This window comes from Scyliorhinus canicula, chromosome 13 (genome assembly GCF_902713615.1).
Source record: "Scyliorhinus canicula chromosome 13, sScyCan1.1, whole genome shotgun sequence".
Lineage (NCBI taxonomy): Eukaryota > Metazoa > Chordata > Chondrichthyes > Carcharhiniformes > Scyliorhinidae > Scyliorhinus > Scyliorhinus canicula.
Window position 1 is genome coordinate 129,128,033 of NC_052158.1, and position 20,415 is coordinate 129,148,447.

Here is a 20,415-nt window from a genome sequence, read left to right on the forward strand (position 1 = left end):
ATTGCTCTGTGATATTTTAACACTTTGCATTGGAGGAATCAGTGTGACTTCCTGTGTTTCTGACCAACCAGAAAATGATTTGGTGCGGAACAGAAACATCACAGCAGTTATCAATACCACTGATCAGTTAACAGAATGCCACTGCTGACTTTTTCTCCTCTCCCCCACCATGGATCAGTGTAAGTGTTTGTCTAAGGCCAACAAGAGCACTGCTAAAAAAAGGATAAAATCGAAAATTACCATAGAAAAGCCAACAATGCTTTCTGATTAAACAAGATCAATTCATTTGCTTCCTGAATTTTCCAATTGAACCATGCATTCATTGCTCTATTTTGCATCACCCGCAAGATACATATTGGCCTTGATTTTACCCCTGTACCATGCAGCAAGAATAGTATTTGGGAGAGTTAAGATCAGGCTTAGCGGCCTGAGGTCGCACTGATGCAATCCAGTACAATTACATCTTTGCCAGTGTTAAAGTTGGTCAGGGCTCCCATTATAGGCAGATGGCCGCCTACATTCAAAGGTCACAGCTGCAATTTGAACTTCAAAAAGGAGAAGTCAGGTGAGGCCCACCGTTTGGAGCCACTTCAGTAGGTGCGACTAGTTAAAGGTGCCAAGGTAGCTTTTGTAAAATTACCCTTGCAAACACTTGTTTAGAGACAGGAGGAGGAAGAGCAGGTGTGCTTCATGCCTTACAATCAGGCTCCAAAAGGAATCCTTGGGCATCTACTCTATTCATTGGAATCGTCTGTCAAAGTCCTCATCCAGTGTTGAGATTACTTCAACTCCTTTGTGATCCTGGCATCCTAAGGCTCCTGTATTAGTCATTCACTAGAGAAAGATTGTAAGTGGCACCTGCAGTATCCAGAAAATCTACAGATGAAACAAGCTGTTTCTTATTACTTCAGGCGGCACGGTGGCACCTCACAGGACCCAGGCTCAATTCTGTCCCTGGGTGACTGTCTATGTGGAGTTTGCACTTTCTCCGTCTCTGCGCGGCTTTCCTCCAGGTGCTCCGCTTTCCTCCCACAGTCCAAGGATGTGTAGGTTACATGGACTGGCATTGCTAAATTGCCCCTTAGTGTGTTCAAAAGGTTATACGGAGTTACTGGGTTACGGAGATAGGGTGGAGGTGTGGGCTTAAGTTGGGTGTTCTTTCCAAGGGCCGGTGCAGACTCTCAGGGCCGAATGGCGTCCTTATGCACTGTAAATTCTATGATTCTCTCTCTTTTGGATTAAGCGTGTTCCCACGTCGCCTAGTTAGACAAGCCCACTCCAACAAGAACCTCCCAGCTAACTGAGATCTTGTAATAATTGCAATATCTATTACATTTGACCATGTCCAAGAAACCAGCTAACTCAAACTAGCCACACTGTTAAAAAGCTGTGCCTCAAAGACAAAGGACACTGAACAATTTATGCTTTTGCTTTTTAAAAAAAAAAGTTGGACTCAATCTCCCCTTAGTTCTGAAGCATGTTGTGCCTAAATGACTGCATGACGGCTGAATGCGTGACGTCACGTTTTTATTAGTCTTTCCTCAGGTTGCTGGGCTAGTAAATTTTCTCCTTCTATGACTCGAAAAAACCTATTTGTAATTGGCTCTTTATTGCGTACAATTGAAATAGTTAAAACACATTCTGATTTGAAAAATTGCATAATCTGGTGAAAAAGAAACTTAAGCCTTTGTATGACCAATTGAGGAGGTTGAATAGAGGGGAGCCAGTTCACCACATCTCACTTGGTCATTATAAAATTGAAGTTTTGTATCTGAATTGTTCCCACTGACTAAAGAAATTGGAGTGGGGAAAGTAAATTGTTCCTTCAAAAGCAATTTAAAATTGCAAAAGATTTCCTTGTGTCTGTAATATTAAAGTGCTAAAACTGTGAGAAGTTAAGGACACTTAACTCGGAAGATTTAAAAGTATTGTGAGGGACTTAGAGCCGGAGTTCCGCCTGAGGGCCAGAAAAACAGATATTTTAAAATGGGTAGTCAAACATCTAGAGGTGGAAATTGAGGACACTGAAACATAAATTAGCGGCAGAGAAATTAAGATTGGAGCAGTGCAAATTGAAATCGGAAATGGAGGAAAGATAAAAAAAAAGAGGAAAAAAAGGAAGAAGGGAGGGAGGAAATGGAAAATGAGGCAGAGATGGAAGGAGAGAGAATTCCAGGAAAGATAAAAGGGACTTTAAATTAAAACAGCTTAAGCTGAGAAGGGAGGATTCACTCGTCCCATTGAAGACACCCCTAGCTCAGACTTAAGGGCGGAGGTATTCAAGTTTTTAATCCCCATGTTTGATAAGGCGAGGTGGACACCCTCTTTACCTCTTTCAAAAGGGAAGGACAGCAGTTAAAGTGGCTAGCCCAACACTGGTTGCTGCTGTTACAGAACAAGCTGACAGGGAAAGCTCAAGATTCACTCCCTCTTGCCTGAGGTAAGTGCAACAAGCTATGAGGCAGCAAGGAGAGCTATTTTAAGTGCAGTTAGTGCTGGAGGAGTACTGTCAGAAATTCCATACCTTCGAGACCCTTTACTTTGTTTTAGTTTACATTTTCATTCATTCAGTAACACACGACTCTTGCAAATTCACCGTACAGATTTATTGCAGCGTTTGAATAGAATTAATTTCTAGTCTGGGATTCACGTTGCACATATGCTGGGGGCAAAACTATTTTCGGCCTGAAGGACTTTTCTTGATCTTTGGGTCATGGTGTTTTGTTGAGTTAGGAAACTACAACATTTTGTATTATGTTCGAAAGATATATTTTGCTTCATGGAAAGATAGCACAGAGTTCCAAAGCAAAAGTAGCAATGCCAGCTCGACTGGAGGAGGGGGCAAATTCAGGAACAGGAAGAACCTACACTACAAATCCGTAGACGTCAAGTTCAGAATCTTGGGAATGGCTATTGTCTGGTAATTTACAAGAAGCTGGAACTCGCTTGCATTCACCATTAGACTTTTTTCTGCAATCTTCAGCTCAAACTATTGTTGCACCAAAACTTGCTTAAAGTGCAAGCTGATAATGACATGCAGAGGATGAAGGTGCATCTTGGACCTGAGATCAGGGTAAGATCAGCAGTGTACCTCCTTAGTGAGATTTAAGGATTGAGAAGGAAGCAGGAATAATGAAGGAGGGCGTATCAAGTCACATCAGGAAAATGAGAAACAAAAAGGGAAAGAAGATTGTATTAAGAGATGATAAAGAGAAAAAATGTTACTTTAAAATTTGACATAATTAACAACTTATTGTGTGCAAGAATGAGACTGCCTATTTTAAATTGTTCCTTTTCTGGGTCTGAGATTGGCACTGCATTAACAGTGATTACATAGTTAAATAGGTATTTTTGTTCTTAATTACCAGAATAAATTTCATGGCAAGTTTATTTGGTAAATCCAGCAGGTTCTTAAACATAATAGGGAAGCAAAGGACAAGATGATGATTGCACAAAGATAACATGGAGCATAAAACAACCAGGAAATTCTTCTGGAGATTTGCAAGTCAGTGTGTATCATTGTTAATTTTCTCCATAAGTTTGTACTAATCAGCTCTCACTTCTGCAAGCTAGAGCAAATAAAATTGAGCTGAAGGGTGCATTTCAAAATCTGTACAACATTAAATCCCCTGCACTAGCATGTTCCGTTCCAGCATATTTTTATTTTATTGATTTAGAATTTTTCGAAATCTATTCGAGGAAAGTGCCCAGTGCCAAATCACTTATGATAATTTTCAACTTCCATTATTAAGGAGTTCTTCATTTAAGGCACGGATGAAGAGTTTCTTCACTCAGAGGGTAGTGAGTCTGTAGAATTCTTTGACACAAAGGGCTGTAAGAGACTGGGTTATTCAGTATGTTCAAGACGGTGATAGACAGATTTTTAATCAATAAGGTAATCAAGGGTTATGGGGATAAGATGGGAATGTGGAGTTGAACATTATCATATCAACACCATAAGATATAGGTGCAGAATTAGGGCATTTGGCCCATCGTGTCTGCTCTACCATTCGATATGTTTCTCATTCTCCTGCCTTCTTCCCGTAACCCCCAATTCCCTTATTGATCAAGAAACTATCTATCTCTGTGCTTAAAAACACTCAGTGACTTGGCCTCCACAGCTTTCTGCAGCACTGAATTCCACAGAAACATCACATCACGGTCCACATCAGACGCCATTTCCCTGGCCCTACCCTTCTCCCTCGAGCATCTCGACAACAAGGACTCCTATTTATTGACTACAGCTCCGCCTTCAACACCATAATCCCAGCCAAGCTCATATCAAAGCTCCAAAATCTAGGACTTGGATTCTCACTCTGCAACTGGATCCTCCACTTTCTGACCAACAGACCACAATCAGTAAGAATGAACAACAACCTCTTCCACAATAGTCCTCAATACCGAGGCCCCGCAAGGCTACTTAGCCCCCTACTCTACTCCCTGTACACACATGACTACGTGGCAAAATTTGGTCCCAACTCCATCTACAAGTTTGCTGACGATACGACCATAGTGGGCCGGATCTCGAATAACGATAAGTCAGAATACAGGAGGGAGAGAATCTAGTGGAGTGATGCAGCGACAACAATCTCTCCATAAAATGCCAGCAAAACTAAAGAGCTGGTCATTGACTTCAGGAAGCAAAGTACTGTACACACCCATGTCAGCATCAATGGGACCGAGGTGGAGATGGTTAGCAGTTTCAAATTCCTTGGGGTGCACATCTCCAAAAATCTGTCCTGGTCCACCCACGTCGCCACTACCACCAAGAAAGCACAACAGCGCCTATACTTACTCAGGAAACTAAGGAAATTTGGCATGTCCACATTAACTCTTACCAACTTTACAGATGCACCATAGAAAGCATCCTATCTGGCTGCATCACAGCCTGGTATGGCAACTGCTCGGCCCAGGACCGCAAGAAGCTTAAGAGAGTCATGAACACCGCCCAGTCCATCACACAAACCTGCCTCCCATCCACTGACTCCATCTACACCTCCCACTGCCTCGGGAAAGCGGGCAGCATAATCAAAGACCCCTCCCACCCGGCCTACTCACTCTTCCAACTTCTTCCATCGGGCAGGAGATACAGAAGTCTGAGAACACGCACAAACAGACTCAAAAACAGCTTCTTCCCCGCTGTTACCAGACTCCTACATGACCCTCTTATTGACTGACCTCATAACACTACACCCCTGTATACTTCATCCGATGCCGGTGCTTATGTAGTTACATTGAATACCTTGTGTTGTCCTATTATGTATTTTCTTTTATTCCCTTTTCTTCCCATGTACTTAAAGATCTGTTGAGCTGCTCGCAGAAAAATACTGTAACACTGTACCTTGGTACACGTGACAATAAACAAATCCAATCCAATCCCTCTAGCTAAAAATAATCCTCATCTTAGTTTTAAAAGATCGTCCCTTCACTTTGAACCTGTGCTCTTGGGTTCTAGTTTCTCCTACGAGTGGAAACATCCTCTCCATGTCCACTCTATCTAGGCCTTAGTATTCTGTAAGTTTCAATAAGATCCCCCAAAATCCTTCTAAATTCCATCGAGAACAGACCCAGAGCCCTCAACTGCTCCTCCTATGACCAGGCCTTCATTCCATGGATTATTCTGGCAAACCTCCTCTGGACCCCCTTCAAGGCCAGCAAATGTTTCCTTAGATATGGGGACGAACACTGCTCACAATATTCCAAATGGGTTCTGACCAGAGTCTTACAGCCTCAGCAGTACATCTCTGCTCTTATATTCTAGCCCTCTCTAAAAGAATCAGACAACACGGTGGTTAGAACTGTGGCTTCACAGTGCCAGGGTCCCATGTTCACTGCTGGGTCACTGTCTGTGCGGAGTCTGCACGTTTTCCCCGTGTCTGCATGGGTTTCCTCCGGGTGCTCCGGTTTCCTCCCACTAGTTCCGAAAGACGTGCTATTCGGTAATTTGGACATTCTGAATTCTTCCTCTGTGTACCCGAACAGGCGCCGGAATGTGGCGACTAGGGGCTTTGTACAGTAACTTCATTGCAATACTTGTGACAATAAAAGATTATAATAAAAATGCCAACATTGCATTTTCAATTCTGGCTGCCAACTGAACCTGCATGTTAACCACAAGAGAATCCTGAACCAGGACTCTCAAGTCCTTTTGTGCTTCAGATTTTGGATTACTTACCCCATTTAGAACATAGTCTATGCCTCTATTCTTCCTACCAAAGTACATAACCTCACATTTTGTATTCCATCTACCACTTCTTTGCCCACTCACCTAGCCTGTTCAAGTCCTTCTGCTTCCTCACCACTATTTTCCTTCCCACATAGCTTTGTATCATCTGCAAACTTTGCAACAATGCCCTCAGTTCCTTCGTCCAGATCATTAATCATGAATAGTTGTGGTCCCAACACTGACCCCTGCGGAACACCGCTAGTCTCTGCTGCCATCCTTATAAAAAACCCTTTATCCCCACCCACTGCCTTTTGCCAGTCAGTCAATCCTCTATCCATGCCAGTACCTTACCTCTAACACCATGGGCCCATATCTTATTTAGCAGCCTCCTGTATGGCACCTTATCAACGGCCTTCTGAAAAGCCAAATAGATCATATCCACTGGATCTCCTTTATTCAACTTCCTCAAAACATTCTAACAGATTTGTCAGACATGACCCCCCCTTGACAAAGCTGTGCTGACTCAGTCCTATGCACTTCCAAGTACTCCACAATCTCATCCTTAATAACGGACTCTAAAATTTTACCAACGACTGAAGTCAGAATAACCAGACATAATTTCCCATCTTCTGCCTCCCTCCCTTCTCAAACAGGGCTATTAAATTAGCCATTTCCCAGTCCTCTGGGACCCTCCCTGCCTCCAGTGATTCCTGAAAGATCAACACCAATGCCTCTATGATTTCTTCAGCTATCTCCTTTAGAACCCTGGGGTGTCGTGCATCCAGTCCAAGTGATCTATCCTCCTTCAGACCTTTCAGCTTTCCCAGCACCTCCTCCTTAGTGATGGCCACTACACACACCTCTACCCCTTGACTCTCTTGAAGTTCTGGTGTGCCACTGGTGTCTTCTACTATGAAGACTGATGCAAAGAACCTATTCAGTTCCTCTCCCATTTCTTTGTTACTTCCCCAGTCTCACTTTCCAATGGTCGGAGGTCCATTCTTGCCTCTCTCTTACAATTTCTATGATCAAAAATACACTTACAATTTTCTTCTAAATTACGAGCCAGCTAAACACTCATATTTCATCTTCTCCCCCCCTTATTGTTTTTTAAGTTATCCTCTGCTTGCTTTTCAAGGTTTCCCACTAATCCGTATCACATTGTATGCTTTTTTGTTTGCTTTTATGCTATCCGTGACTTCCCTTATCTAACAATGCTTGCCTCATCCTCCCCTTAGCATGTTTCCTCTTGGGATGAATTTTTGTTGTGCCTCCCGAATAACCCCCAAATACTCCTGCCATTGCTGTTCCACCGTCTTCTCTGCTAGACTCCGCTTCCAACCAACTCTGGCCAGTCTTTCCCCCCTCATGTTTTTGTAGTTACCTTTACTCAATTATAATACTGTTGCATCTAATTCCAGTTTCTCCCTCTCAAACTGCAGGGTGAATACCATCATATTGTGGTCACTGCCCCTTCAGCTTAAGTTCTCTAATCAAGTCTGCCTCATTACACATCACCAAATCCAGAATTGCTTGTTCCCTAGCGTGCTCGACGACAAACTGCTGGGAACAAAAATATTGCAGGCATTCTACAAATTCCTTTTCTTGGGATCCGCTACCAAATTGATTTTCCCAGTCCACATGTATATTGAAGTCCCGCATGATTATTGTAATATTGCCTTTCTTACAGGACTTTATTTTCTGCCCCACATCCAGACTACTGGTAGGGAGCCTGCACATAACTCCCATTAGGGTCTTTTTTCCGTTGCTGTTCCTCAACTCTATCCACACAGATTCTGTGCCTTCTCATCCTCTATTGCTTCTTGCTATTGATTTGGTTTATTTTTTTACTAACAAGGCAACCCTGCCACCTCTATTCATCCTCCTGCCTTCCGATAGGACACATATCCTTAGGTATTTAGATCCCAGCCGTGATCCCCTTGCCGTCACATCTCTTTGATGCCCACAACATCGTACCCACCAATTTCAATGTATTACAAGCTAATTTACCTTGTGATTGCATACTGTACGCATTTGGGTACAACACCTTCAGCCCTGCGCTAACCGTCCTCCTTCTCTTCTGTGCCTGTAGTTTGATTCCTGCATTTCCTATGCGCTCTGTTATATTACTTGTTCTGGAAACTTTACTAACCTCTCCCAAGTCCTCCCCTCCTCCTTCCCCCTGAACTAGTTTAAAGTACCCATCATTAACCTGCACTCCTACCTTCTCCTTTAACTTTGATTTTCTAATTTTCCATACAACAGAACCCTCCCCCACCCATTATTTAGTGTATAGCCCTAATACAGCTCTAGTTATGTGATTCGCCAGGACTCAGGTCCCAGCCTGATTCAGGTGAAGACCGTCCCATTGAACAGCTCCCTCCTTCCCCAATACTGTTACCAATGTCCCATGAATTCAAACTCATTTCCCCACACCAATCTTTGAGCCACGCATTTACCCCTTTAATCTTATTGACCCTGTGCTTTTGGCTCGGGTAGTAATCCGGAATTTTTTATCTTTTTGGTTCTGCTTTTTTGGCCCCTAACTGCTTCCTTCAATACCTATTTGGACCACGACAACTGGATCTTTACCCTCCCACTCCAAGTTCCTCTGCAGCCCAGATGAGATAGCCTGAACCCAAGCACCAGATAGGCAATACAACCTTCTGGACTCTGTATCCTGATCGGTCATGATCTCATTGAATGGTGGAGCAGACTTTGGCGGCACGGTAGCACAGTGGTTAGCACTGTTACTTCAAGCATCAGGGACCCAGGTTCGATTCCTGGCTTGGGTCTGTGTGGAGTCTGCTGTTCTCCCAGTGTCTACGTGGGTTTCCACTGGGTGCTCTGCTTTCCTCCCACAAGTCCTGAAGGACATGAAACATGTTTGTACTGTGAATTGGGCATTCTGAATTCTCCCTCAGTGTACCCGGACAGGCACCAGAGTGTGGACACAAGGGGATTATCAGAGTAACTTAATTGTGGTGTTAATGTAAGCCTATTTGTGACACAAATAAACATGATCAGCCGGCTGAATGGCCTACTTCTACGTCTTATTAACACTGTTAATTCCCTGCTTAATTTTAAGTGGTGATATTACTTGGTTTCAACATATTAACTACACATTTTTGCCTTAGAAAATAGCAGGCACACTGCACATCTACTCCCAATCTCGGTAAATTACCCATTTGGTGGTTACTGAGAGATGTCCGCTACCATCTATAATGCTCATCACAACATGGCTGTTTCGACGTGGCAAATAATTTTACAGACCAAATGCACCCTTTAACACACATTCCCCCGTGTAACATTGACAGGGGAAGATAATGTCTCCTTTCAACCTGTTCTTGAGTAAGAAACTGGCGCTAACGATAGTGGACAGGCTGCTTCCTGTCTGAATGGTTGACGGTCTTTACTCACAAGGCACCTTCCGAATGACCCAGAGGTTAACGCAGATCTCAGCCAGCCAGAGGCAGGCGGCCACCGGCAGCGTGTACTGCGGTTTGAACAGAAGCCAGCGCTTCTCCTGCCACAGTGTCCCCAAGTAACTCGGGCTGCGACTCCGGCTGGAGGGAGCCGTGCGGGCCTTCGACTTCCAACTGGTGCCTTTCAGCATCTCTCCTCGCCATCGATCAGCGCTGGGGGGGACGGCGAACGAGCTGCTCCAACTGGAGCCGGGGTTGGGGGGGGCGGCGGCAGCAGCTTCGCCCTTTCACCTCTCACCTCAGAAACACTTCCCCCTTCCACTCAAACTCTCTCCATCTGCAAACCTCCCAGTTTAATCGATCTGCGGCGGGAACCGTCCTTCTTGGCCCCGGCTTTCCGGGGGACTCGCTTTTTGGGGCCTCGGCTGGTGCCGGGTTCCAAACACGTTTAAACTTTCCGACCGTTGGAGTCAGAGCTCGAGGCGACCCAACCGAGCTCGCCGCCCTGTCAGGCGTGTCTAATCCAAAGATATCAATATTGCAAACTAAATCCGAGCTGACACCCCCCATACAGAGTCAGGGAGGATCCCCACGGTACAGACAGAGGAGAGGAAGAGCCCACGGAGTTGTGAGCCGGGGTGACAGGAGGGGTAGGAGCTCAGGACAACTGAACCAGGAGCACTGCAGAGACAGACTGTGTGTCTGCGGCAGTATGAGACCTTGACTTGTTATTTAAAAATAAAAGGACTTGATTCAGTGACCCAGGGAGACCAAAGCACAGCTTCACCAGAAGGAAAAGGGGGAGGGGAGGGGGGTCTGATACAGCCTGCCCTGGAACAACCCTGCGAGAAAAGGGCCAGGCATACCCCGAGTAGACCAACACTGGATAGAACTCAGACAAAACTACAGTCAGGAAATAGTGGGGACACTACTACCGGGTTTCAGTGCAAGAAAAGGGCTCAGCATAACCTGGGCTGGGATAATCAGAGAAAGAGACCTGATCTAACCTGGAGTGAATCGAGTCCTGACTTTGGGTGCGAGATCAAAACTTGAACAGACCTTTAACCACAGAAGTCTCGTTTGGAAAATGGATCATTTGCCAAGTACCAACGTGCGATATAAGGATCAGGATTATTGGGATGAACGCTATCGCCACGAGGAGACTTTTGAGTGGTTTGGGGCATTTTCCCGCTTCGAACATTTGCTGAAGGAGGAGATTCGAAGCGATGAAACCATCCTGATCCTGGGTATGTTCTCAATTCAAAGTTTCAGGTCACCCCACGGTGCGATTTTATGCAAAGTGGAAAGAAAATTTTGACTTAAATGACCATAATGATAAATGATTTTGTCCATGACTGGAGGTTTTTACAATTACTAAAAAGATTCAAAGAGGCTGAATAAGCTAAGGTTGTTTCACAAAAGCAAAATATTGCAGTTGCTGGAAATCTGAAATAAAAACAGAACATGCAGGAAGTACTACGCAGGTGTGACAGCATCTGTGGAGAGAGAAATAGAGTTAACGTTTCAGGCTTGTGTCCTTTGATCAGAACTGGGAATGGTTAGAAATGTACCTTACCCCCTTTCATTTGCTCAAGTCCGTTTACATTTCTAACTTTTCACTGCTACATGTCACATTGAGTGAATCATCTGTGCTGTAAATATTACAATTGTGAACATATCGCTGGAAAAATTACACAGTAATTTCTGTTCAAGATTGTTATACACTTGGATACTTGTACATTTGGGGAAAATAATAACAAGCAATATTTTAAAAACATTTTCAGTGTTTGAACACCCATTGCCTAACACACATGGCCATGTATTTGTTCGTGAATTATCATGTAACTAACAAGAAACAAAGACTGTTTTGCAGCATAAGGTGATATATGATACTGACATATACTGTTGGGATTGCTTCAACAACAACTTGTACTTATATAGCACCTTTGTAGTAAAACTTTCAATGGCACTTCACAGGAGCATTATAAAACATAATTTGACACTGAACCATGGAAGGACATATTGGGGGAAAAATCACCTAAAGCTATGTTCGAGGTAGGTTTTAAGGAACATCTTAAATGGGCATTACAGATCGAAATGTGGAATGGTTTAGACGGGAAATTTTAGAGATGAGGGCTTTAGCAATTGAAGCCATGATGATAACGGTGGAGTGCGGAACCTGGGATGCGCAAGAGGCCAGCATTGGAGTGGCATGATCTTTTAGGATTATATGGCTGTGAAGATTACCGAGATAGGGAGGGTGAGAGAGTAGAGTGATTTGAAAACAAGGATGAGAATTTTACTATTTACTTAGCTGAGAATCATTGTAGATCAGTGAGCACAGCTATTTTGGGTGAACGGAACTTGGTGCAAGTTAGGACACGAGCAACAGAGTTTTGGATGAGCTCAGATTTATAAAGGGTACAATATAATAATCTTTATTATTGCCACAAGTAGGCTTCCATTAACACTGCAATGAAGTTACTGTGAAAAGCCCCTCGTCGCCATGTTCCGGCATCTGTTCAGGTCCACTGAGGGAGAATTCTGAATGTCCAATTCACCTAACAGCACGACTTTCAGGACTTGTGGGAGGAAACTGGAGCACCCAGAGGAAACCCACGAAGACAGGGCGAACGTGCAGACTCTGCACAGACAGTGACATGAAATGCCGGCCAGGGGTCTGTTGGAATAGTTAAGTCTAGAGATAACAAAGACATAAATGAGGGCTTCGGCAACAGATGAGCTGAGATAGGGGCAGACCTGAGCAAAGTGACAAGAGATGGAAATACGTGATCTTTGTGATGGAGCAGATAGGTTGAAACCTCAACTTGGGGTTAAATATGATGCAAAGGGGGACTTCCGGTGGCGGCATGTAGAGGAGAAGTCACATGCTGGGTGGCTCCTGCTTGAGGCGTGCTTTTAGGAGTTTTAAAGTCCGGTCCTGGTGGCAATTTGCGAATGATTGATTGAAAGAATATACAAAGAAGGTAAAGTATGCCAAAAGGATTAAGAAAAATAGCTGTGAAGAAGGGAGGGAGTGAGTGTTCACCATCGAGTGAGCGGGCCAGCCAGGGAGCTGTCAAGATGGCGGTGGCTAGTTCTGCCAGGTGAGGCCGCACGGTTCACAGCAGAAAGGATGACTGAGGTGATGTCTTTGGAGCTGGAGAAGCAGTTTGCAAAGCACATGGAGGCGTTCAGGAAGAAGATGGTGGTGGCTTTGAAGATATTGGTGGATGAGGAAGTCGCCCCGGTGAGAGTAGCTGTGGAGAAGACATCGGATGAGGTGAGGGAGCAGAGCGCGAGGAGTGGAGGGGGCCATGTCACAGCACAGCAATTAGCTCACCTCGATGGGGGATGAGCTGCGGAGAGTGGTCAAGGCCAATAAGGGGCTTCGAGCAAAGCTGGAAGACCTGGAGAACCGCTCGAGGTGGCAAAATGTGAGGAATGTGGGCTTGCCCGAAGGGGTAGAGGGCTCAAGGCCGACGCAGTACTTTGCCAAGACGTTGGCGGTGTTGATGGGGGCGTGTGAAGAACCCTCCCGATATGAACTGGACCAAACTCACCGGTCGCTGAGACCGAAGCCAAAGTTAAATAAACTGTCAAGGGCAGTGATCATCTGCTTTCATAAGTACCGCACGAAGGAGAAGGTGTTAACTGAGCGAAGCAGAAACAAGAGGCTGGTGCTGGAGTACGCATATACCAGGACTTGACGGTGGAGCTGTCAAAGAGGTGAGTGGCTTTTGGCCGAGTTAAGAAGGCATTATACAATAGCGTGGTGTGATTTGGTGTGGTGTACCCAGCGAAGCTGAGGGTGACGTACAACGCCAGAGATTTCTACTTCGAGACGATGGAGGTGGCAGAGGCGTTTGTGAAGAAAGAAGGCTTGGGACAGAAGTGAAGAATGGAACTGAAGAGGGGTTGTGGACTGTGAATGGGGAGTTGGGTGAGTGTGTAAATGTGTTATTGTTTGACTTACATTTTTCTTTATTCACTTTATGCTGTTATATAGTTTAAGGTTTTTTTTGATTGTCATTCTTCGCAGTGACGGTTTTTTGTTATTCAATTGAGATGTTTGGGTTTGATTGTTTTACTGGGACTGGAGGGGAGGGAAGGAAAGTCTTGGATGGGGCCCCCTGCGCTAGTTAACTTAAATGGACTAATGAACGGCGGTGAGGTGGGGTGAGGGGTTGCGGACATTGAAGCCTGGCGAGCAGGGTTTGATGGGCCTAAGAGGTGTGAAAGGGGGGAAGCGGATCGATACTGGGTGACGGTTTTTCGAGAGGAAGTGCAGGTGGAATTCTGGGAGGGGAGTATGGGGTTCGATGTTAACAATGGATAGGTGTGGGTCAGGCTCATGGGGCAGGGCCCGGCACTGGCTGGACTACTGGCGGAAATGGGAGGGGTGGATCCTTGGAGGTTTCTGCACCCGGGGGAGTGGGAGTACTCTTCTTTTTTTTTCTCCTCGGTTCACGAGGTTTATTCGCGAATTGACTTTTTTGGTGGTGGGGAAGGCGCTGTTGACAGGGGTTAAGGGGTCGGAGTACTCTGCAATTGCGATATCGGATCAGGCACCGCATTGGGTGGATATGATGTTGGAGAGGGGGCTGTTGCAGAGGCCGGTGTGGAGATTAGATGTGGGGCTGTTGGGGGACCGAGGGTTCTGTGATAAGATTGGGAAAGTAATCAAGGACTATGTGGGGTTCAGTTGTATGGGGAGGTATCGCAGGGAAGCTCGAAAGGCGGTGGTGAGGGGGAGGTGACCTAGTTTAAGGCAAAGATGGATAAAGAGGAGAGGGTGGAATGACAAAAGGCAATAGATGAAATGCTGGAGGTAGACAAGATTTATGCAGAAGACGGGGATCCAGCAAAGTTGAAAAAGAGGAAGGAGCTGCAGGTGAGTTTTGACCGGCTGTCCACGAGGAAGGCAGTGCGCCAATTAAGACGGGCAAGGAGAGTGGTTTACGAATAAGGAGAGAAGGCAGGGCACATGTTGGCAGGCCAGCTTCGGAGGGAGCCAGCGGCGAAGGAAATTGTTCAGGTGCGGGATAGTGCAGGAAAGTTGGTGGTGGTTCTGGATCAGATTAATAGGGTGTTTGAGGAGTTTTCTGAGAGGTTGTCTTGGTTGGAGCCTCCGGGGCAGGGTGGGGGGGGGGGGGGGGGGGGGGGGGGGGGGGGGGGTCGGGAGATGCAGGAATTCCTGGATGGTTGGAATACCCGAGGTTGGGGAAGAGGGATAGGAACATATTGGATTGGGCGATAGCGGAGCAGGAGATAAAAGAAGCGATTGGGAGGATGCAGTCGGGTAAGGTAGCAGGGCCAGATGGGTTCCTGGTGGAGTATTACAATAAATTTAAAGATAAGTTGGCTCCGCTAATGGTGGAGATGTTTGAGGAGGCAAAAGGGAAGGGGGTGTTGCCACAGACATTTGGGCAGGCATCAATCTCCCTGTTGCCCAAGAAGGATAAGGATCCGACAGAGTGTGGGTCGTATAGGCACTTTTGAATGTGGACGCAGAGGTGTTGGCAAAGGTATTGGCGGGTAGGTTGGAGGAGTGAAGGGGAGACAGCTCTTTTCGAACATTGGGAGGGTATTGAATGTGGTTATGACACCGGCAGAGGGGAGGGAGACAGAGGTGGTTGTGGCATTGGACGCCGAGAATGGTGAAAGCAGATCTGACAAGGTGGGATGGTCTCCCTCTGTCGCTGGCAGGTTGGGTACTGGCACTTAAAATGAATGTGTTGCCGCGATATTTGTTTATTTTTCAGTCCTGGCCGATCTTTCTGCCAAAGGCATTTTTTAAGGAGGTTGAAAAGATGATTACCTCGTTTATATGGGGGAGCGGGGAAGGTGGCTAGGATTAGGAAGGTGTTGTTACAGAGGGGACGGCAGTCGTGAGTGTTGGGTCTTCCGAATTTACTGTATTATTACTGGGCGGCGAACACAGAGAAGGTGGGCAGCTGCGTTAGAGGGTGGGACTCCCAGTGGGTCAGGATGGAGGAGAGTCTGTGCAGGGGGTCGGGGCTGAGGGCAGTAGCACCGCTCCCGATGACCCCGGGGAAATACTCAAGGAGTCCGGTAGTAGTAGCGACGTTGAAAATCAGGAGGCAGTTGTGCCAGCACCTAAGGCTGGTTGTGGAGTCAAGGGAAATGCCGATTCGGGGGAATCACAGATTTGAGCCAGGGAAGTGGGATGGGAGTTTTCGGAGATGGGAGGAGAAGGGAGTGAGGGCACTAAAGGATTTGTTTCTGGGGGGGCCGGTTTGCGGTACTGAAGGAGCTGGAGGCGAAATATGGGTTGGGGCAGATGGAAATGTTTAGAAATATGCGAGTCCGGGAATTTCGCTAAGAAGGAGATACAGAGCTTCCCTGTGGTGCCAGCCTCCACACTGTTGGAGGATGTGCTGACGACAGGGGTAATGGAGAAGGGGGTAGTGTCGGTGATTCTGGGAGAAGAGAAGGCACCGCCAGAGGGGATTAAGACAAAGTGGGAAGAGAATTTTGGAGAGAGCATGGAGGAGGGGTTGTGGTGCGAGGTGCTCTGGTAGGTGAATGCCTCAACTTCATGCACGAGGTTGGGGCTGATACAACTGAAGGTGGTGTATAGGGCGCACCTCACAAAGGCGAGGATGAGCCGACTCTTTGAGGCAGGAGAGGATCTTTGTGAGCATTGGGGCCCGCAAATCACATTCATATGTTTTGGTCCTGTCCAAAGCTGGAAGGGTATTGGTGGGAGGTTTTCAGGGTAGTTTCGAAGGTGGTACATGTGAGGCTTGAGCCGGGTCCTCTGGAGGCCATATTCGGGGTATCGGATCAGCCGGAGTTGGAAGCGGGCGCGGAGGCAGATGTTTTCGCCTTCGCCTCGCTGATCACCCGAAGGCGGATCCTATTGGGGTGGGGGTCAATCTCTCCACCCTGTGCCCTCGCGTGGTGAGGGGATCTGTTGGAGTTTTTAACACTCTAGAAGGTGTAGTTTGAGTTGAGTGGAAGGATGGAAGGGTTCTACAATTCATGGGCTTTGTTCATTATGCACTTTCAAGAATTGGATGACATTGAGTTAGAGTGGGGGGAGTTGGGGTGGGGGGGGGTGTTAGACTGTGTATGTTATGACTTTGTATAGGTGAACATAACATAAGAACATAAGAACTAGGAGCAGGAGTAGGCCATCTGGCCCCTCGAGCCTGCTCCGCCATTCAATGAGATCATGGCTGATCTTTTGTGGACTCAGCTCCACTTTCCGGCCTGAACACCATAACCCTTAATCCCTTTATTCTTCAAAAAACTATCTATACCTTATCTTAAAAACATTTAATGAAGGAGCCTCTACTGCTTCACTGGGCAAGGAATTCCATAGATTCACAACCCTTTGGGTGAAGAAGTTCCTCCTAAACTCAGTCCTAAATCTACTTCCCCTTATTTTGAGGCTGTGCCCCCTAGTTCTGCTTTCACCCGCCAGTGGAAACAACCTGCCCGTATCTATCCTATCTATTCCCTTCATAATTTTATATGTTTCTACAAGATCCCCCCTCATCCTTCTAAATTCCAACGAGTACAGTCCCAGTCTACCGAACCTCTCCTCGTAATCCAACCCCTTCAGCTCTGGGATTAACCTAGTGAATCTCCTCTGCACACCCTCCAGTGCCAGTACGTCCTTTCTCAAGTAAGGAGACCAAAACTGAACACAATAATCCAGGTGTGGCCTCACTAACACCTTATACAATTGCAGCATAACCTCCCTAGTCTTAAACTCCATCCCTCTAGCAATGAAGGACAAAATTCCATTTGCCTTCTTAATCACCTGATGCACCTGTAAACCAACTTTTTGCGACTCATACACTAGCACACCCAGGTCTCTCTGCACAGCGGCATGTTTTAATATTTTATCATTTAAATAATAATCCCGTTTGCTGTTATTCCTACCAAAATGGATAACCTCACATTTGTCAACTTTGTATTCCATCTGCCAGACCCTAGCCCATTCACTTAACCTATCCAAATCCCTATGCAGACTTTCAGTATCCTCTGCACTTTACGCTTTACCACTCATCTTAGTGTCGTCTGCAAACTTGGACACATTGCCCTTGGTCCCCAACTCCAAATCATCTATGTAAATTGTGAACAATTGTGGGCCCAACACTGATCCCTGAGGGACACCACTAGCTACTGATTGCCAACAAGAGAAACATCCATTAATCCCCACTCTTTGCTTTCTATTAATTAACCAATCCTCTATCCATGCTACTACTTTACCCTTAATGCCATGTATCTTTATCTTATGCAGCAACCTTTAGTGTGGCACCTTGTCAAAGGCTTTCTGGAAATCCAGATATACCACATCCATTGGCTCCCCGTTATCTACTGCACTGGTAATGTCCTCAAGAAATTCCACTAAATTAGTTAGGCACGACCTGCCCTTTATGAGCCCATGCTGCGTCTGCCCAATGGGACAATTTCTATCCAGATGCCTCGCTATTTCTTCCTTGATGATAGATTCCAGCACCTTCCCTACTACCGAAGTTAAGCTCACTGGCCTATAATTACATGCTTTCTGCCTACCTCCTTTTTTAAACAGTGGTGCCATGTTTGCTAATTTTCAATCCGCCGGGACCACCCCAAAGTCTAGTGAATTTTGGTAAATTATCACTAGTGCATTTCCAACTTCCCTAGCCATCTCTTTTAGCACTCTGGGATGCATTCCATCAGGGCCAGGAGACTTGTCTACCTTTAGCCCCAATTAGCTTGCCCATCACGACCTCCTTAGTGATAACAATCCTCTCAAGGTCCTCACCTGTCATAGCCTCATTTCTATCATTCACTGGCATGTTATTTGTGTCTTCCACTGTGAAGGCCGACCCAAAAAACCTGTTCAGTTCCTCAGCCATTTTCTCATCTTCCATTATTAAAATTCCCTCCTCATCCTCTAAAGGACCAATAATTACCTTAGCCACTCTTTTTTGTTTTATATATTTGTAGAAAGTTTTACTATCTGTTTTTATATTCTGAGCAAGTTTACTCTCATACTCTATCTTACTCTTCTTTATAGCTTTTTTAGTAGCTTTCTGTTGCCCCCTAAAGATTTCCCAGTCCTCTAGTCTCCCACTAATCTTTGCCACTTTGTATGCTTTTTCCTTCAATTTGATACTCTCCCTTATTTCCTGAGATATCCACGGTCGATTTTCCCTCTTTCTACCGTCCTTCCTTTTTGTTGGTATAAACCTTTGCTGAGCACTGTGAAAAATCGCTTGGAAGGTTCTCCACTGTTCCTCAACTGTTCCACCATAAAGCCTTTGCTCCAGTCTACCTTAGCTAGTTCTTCTCTCATCCCATTGTAATCTCCTTTGTTTGATTTTACCTTCTCGCCCTCCATCTGTATTTTAAATTCCACCATATTGTGATCGCTCCTTCCGAGAGGATCCCGATCTATGAGATCATGAATCAATCCTGTCTCATTACACTGGACAAGATCTAGGACTGCTTGTTCCCTCGTAGGTTCCATTACATACTGTTCTCGGAAACTATCACGGATACATTCTATAAACTCCTCCTCAAGGCTGCCTTGACCGACCTGGTTAAACCAATCGACATGTAGATTAAAATCCCCCATGATAACTGCTGTACCATTTCTACATGCATCCGTTATTTCTTTGTTTGTTGCCTGCCCCACCATAATGTTACTATTTGGTGGCCTGTAGACTACTCCTATCAGTGACTTTTTCGCTTTACTATTCCTGATTTCCACCCAAATGGATTCAACCTTCTCCTCCATAGCACCGATGTCATCCTTAAATAACAGAGCTACGCCACCTCCCTTACCATCCACTCTGTCCTTCCGAATAGTTTGATACCCTCGGATATTTAACTCAGGTGGATGGAGGATTCCTGATTCCTTTTCTTTGATGTTTGTATTTAAAATGTTGGGGGCTGTTTGGGGGTTGGTGGGGGGAGGGAATTGTTGATCAGGTGTTTGACATTGTATTTGTTATTGCTGATTGTTTGTTGGTGGGTTTAAATTTGGATGAAAATGTGAAAAAGAAGGAGAATAAAAGTATTAAATAAAAATGACACAAAGGTTGGAAACACTGTTCTATAGAAATATTTTGTCACTTTCTCTGTCAGCTTTTTTCCTTTGCTATGTTTCTAAATTTAAGTTTTGACAGTGCATGTACAATAAAACAAACGTTGACTTGTTTTCTGTCTGCAAGATAGACCATTGGACCTTGAATAAGGTGACCTAAGACGTTGTGAGAGTTCTTGAAAATAAGTGCCAGAATTTACTATTCATAGATTTTAATTTTTATAGGGCTTGGTTTGTAAATGTAATGGGAAAAACATGGATAATTTTTGATGAAAGCTGGTCACCCTCTATTCAAGTAATATTCACTACACAGCACAGTGGAGTCAGCATGTCTTGGAAGTTGGATGTATAATACACTGGTCCATTACTAGCCCCACTCCCGCTGCCAGACCTGCTTGTTTGTTGAGGTTCAGGAAGTTATGTTATGTCAGTCCAGTTGTGTAATGTTGAGGCATAAATTGTTGAGGAATGGAGAGATTCACTTGGTTTTTGTGTAGCTTGCTGTGCTGGATTCTTTAGCTTCTATCTGGTAATTCAATAGCATTTATTGTAAATGGAAAGAAATCTCATACCTAGACAGACACTCAGCCCCAACTGAAAGGCGAATGTGTACTGGCTGGTGGCAAATGGAGAAATGTGAAAAATGATATATATTTTGATCACTTTCCTAATTAAAAGAGGAAACAGCTTACTTTAAAGAGAGCATTTCATCTTTGTGCTTGCTTACCTCCCTTCCTTCAGTTTATTTTCTC

The 20,415-nt window shown here is 45.3% G+C and overlaps 2 protein-coding genes across 3 annotated transcripts in view; one reads left to right on the forward strand and one right to left on the reverse strand.

Annotated features, from left to right (window-relative positions):
- The window catches only part of alg3 (ALG3 alpha-1,3- mannosyltransferase), a 38,522-nt gene extending 28,499 nt beyond the window's left edge, over window positions 1–10,023 (reverse strand). Inside the window, exon 1 of one of the 2 annotated variants that reach the window (XM_038816907.1) lies at window positions 9,890–10,023. Coding sequence is in view for 1 of the 2 variants with exons in the window: in XM_038816906.1 (XP_038672834.1) it covers window positions 9,587–9,782 (196 nt within the window). In the remaining variant the exon portion in view is untranslated. Of the gene's footprint in view, window positions 1–9,586; window positions 9,865–9,889 lie in introns of those variants that run through there. The other variant, XM_038816906.1, reaches the window with a different exon arrangement.
- Window positions 10,024–10,409: 386 nt separating this feature from the next.
- ece2a (endothelin converting enzyme 2a) overlaps window positions 10,410–20,415 on the forward strand; it is a 390,038-nt gene continuing 380,032 nt past the window's right edge. Inside the window, exon 1 of the mRNA XM_038816913.1 lies at window positions 10,410–10,838. Coding sequence (XP_038672841.1) covers window positions 10,679–10,838 — 160 coding nt within the window. The 5' untranslated portion in view covers window positions 10,410–10,678. The remainder of the gene's footprint in view (window positions 10,839–20,415) is intronic.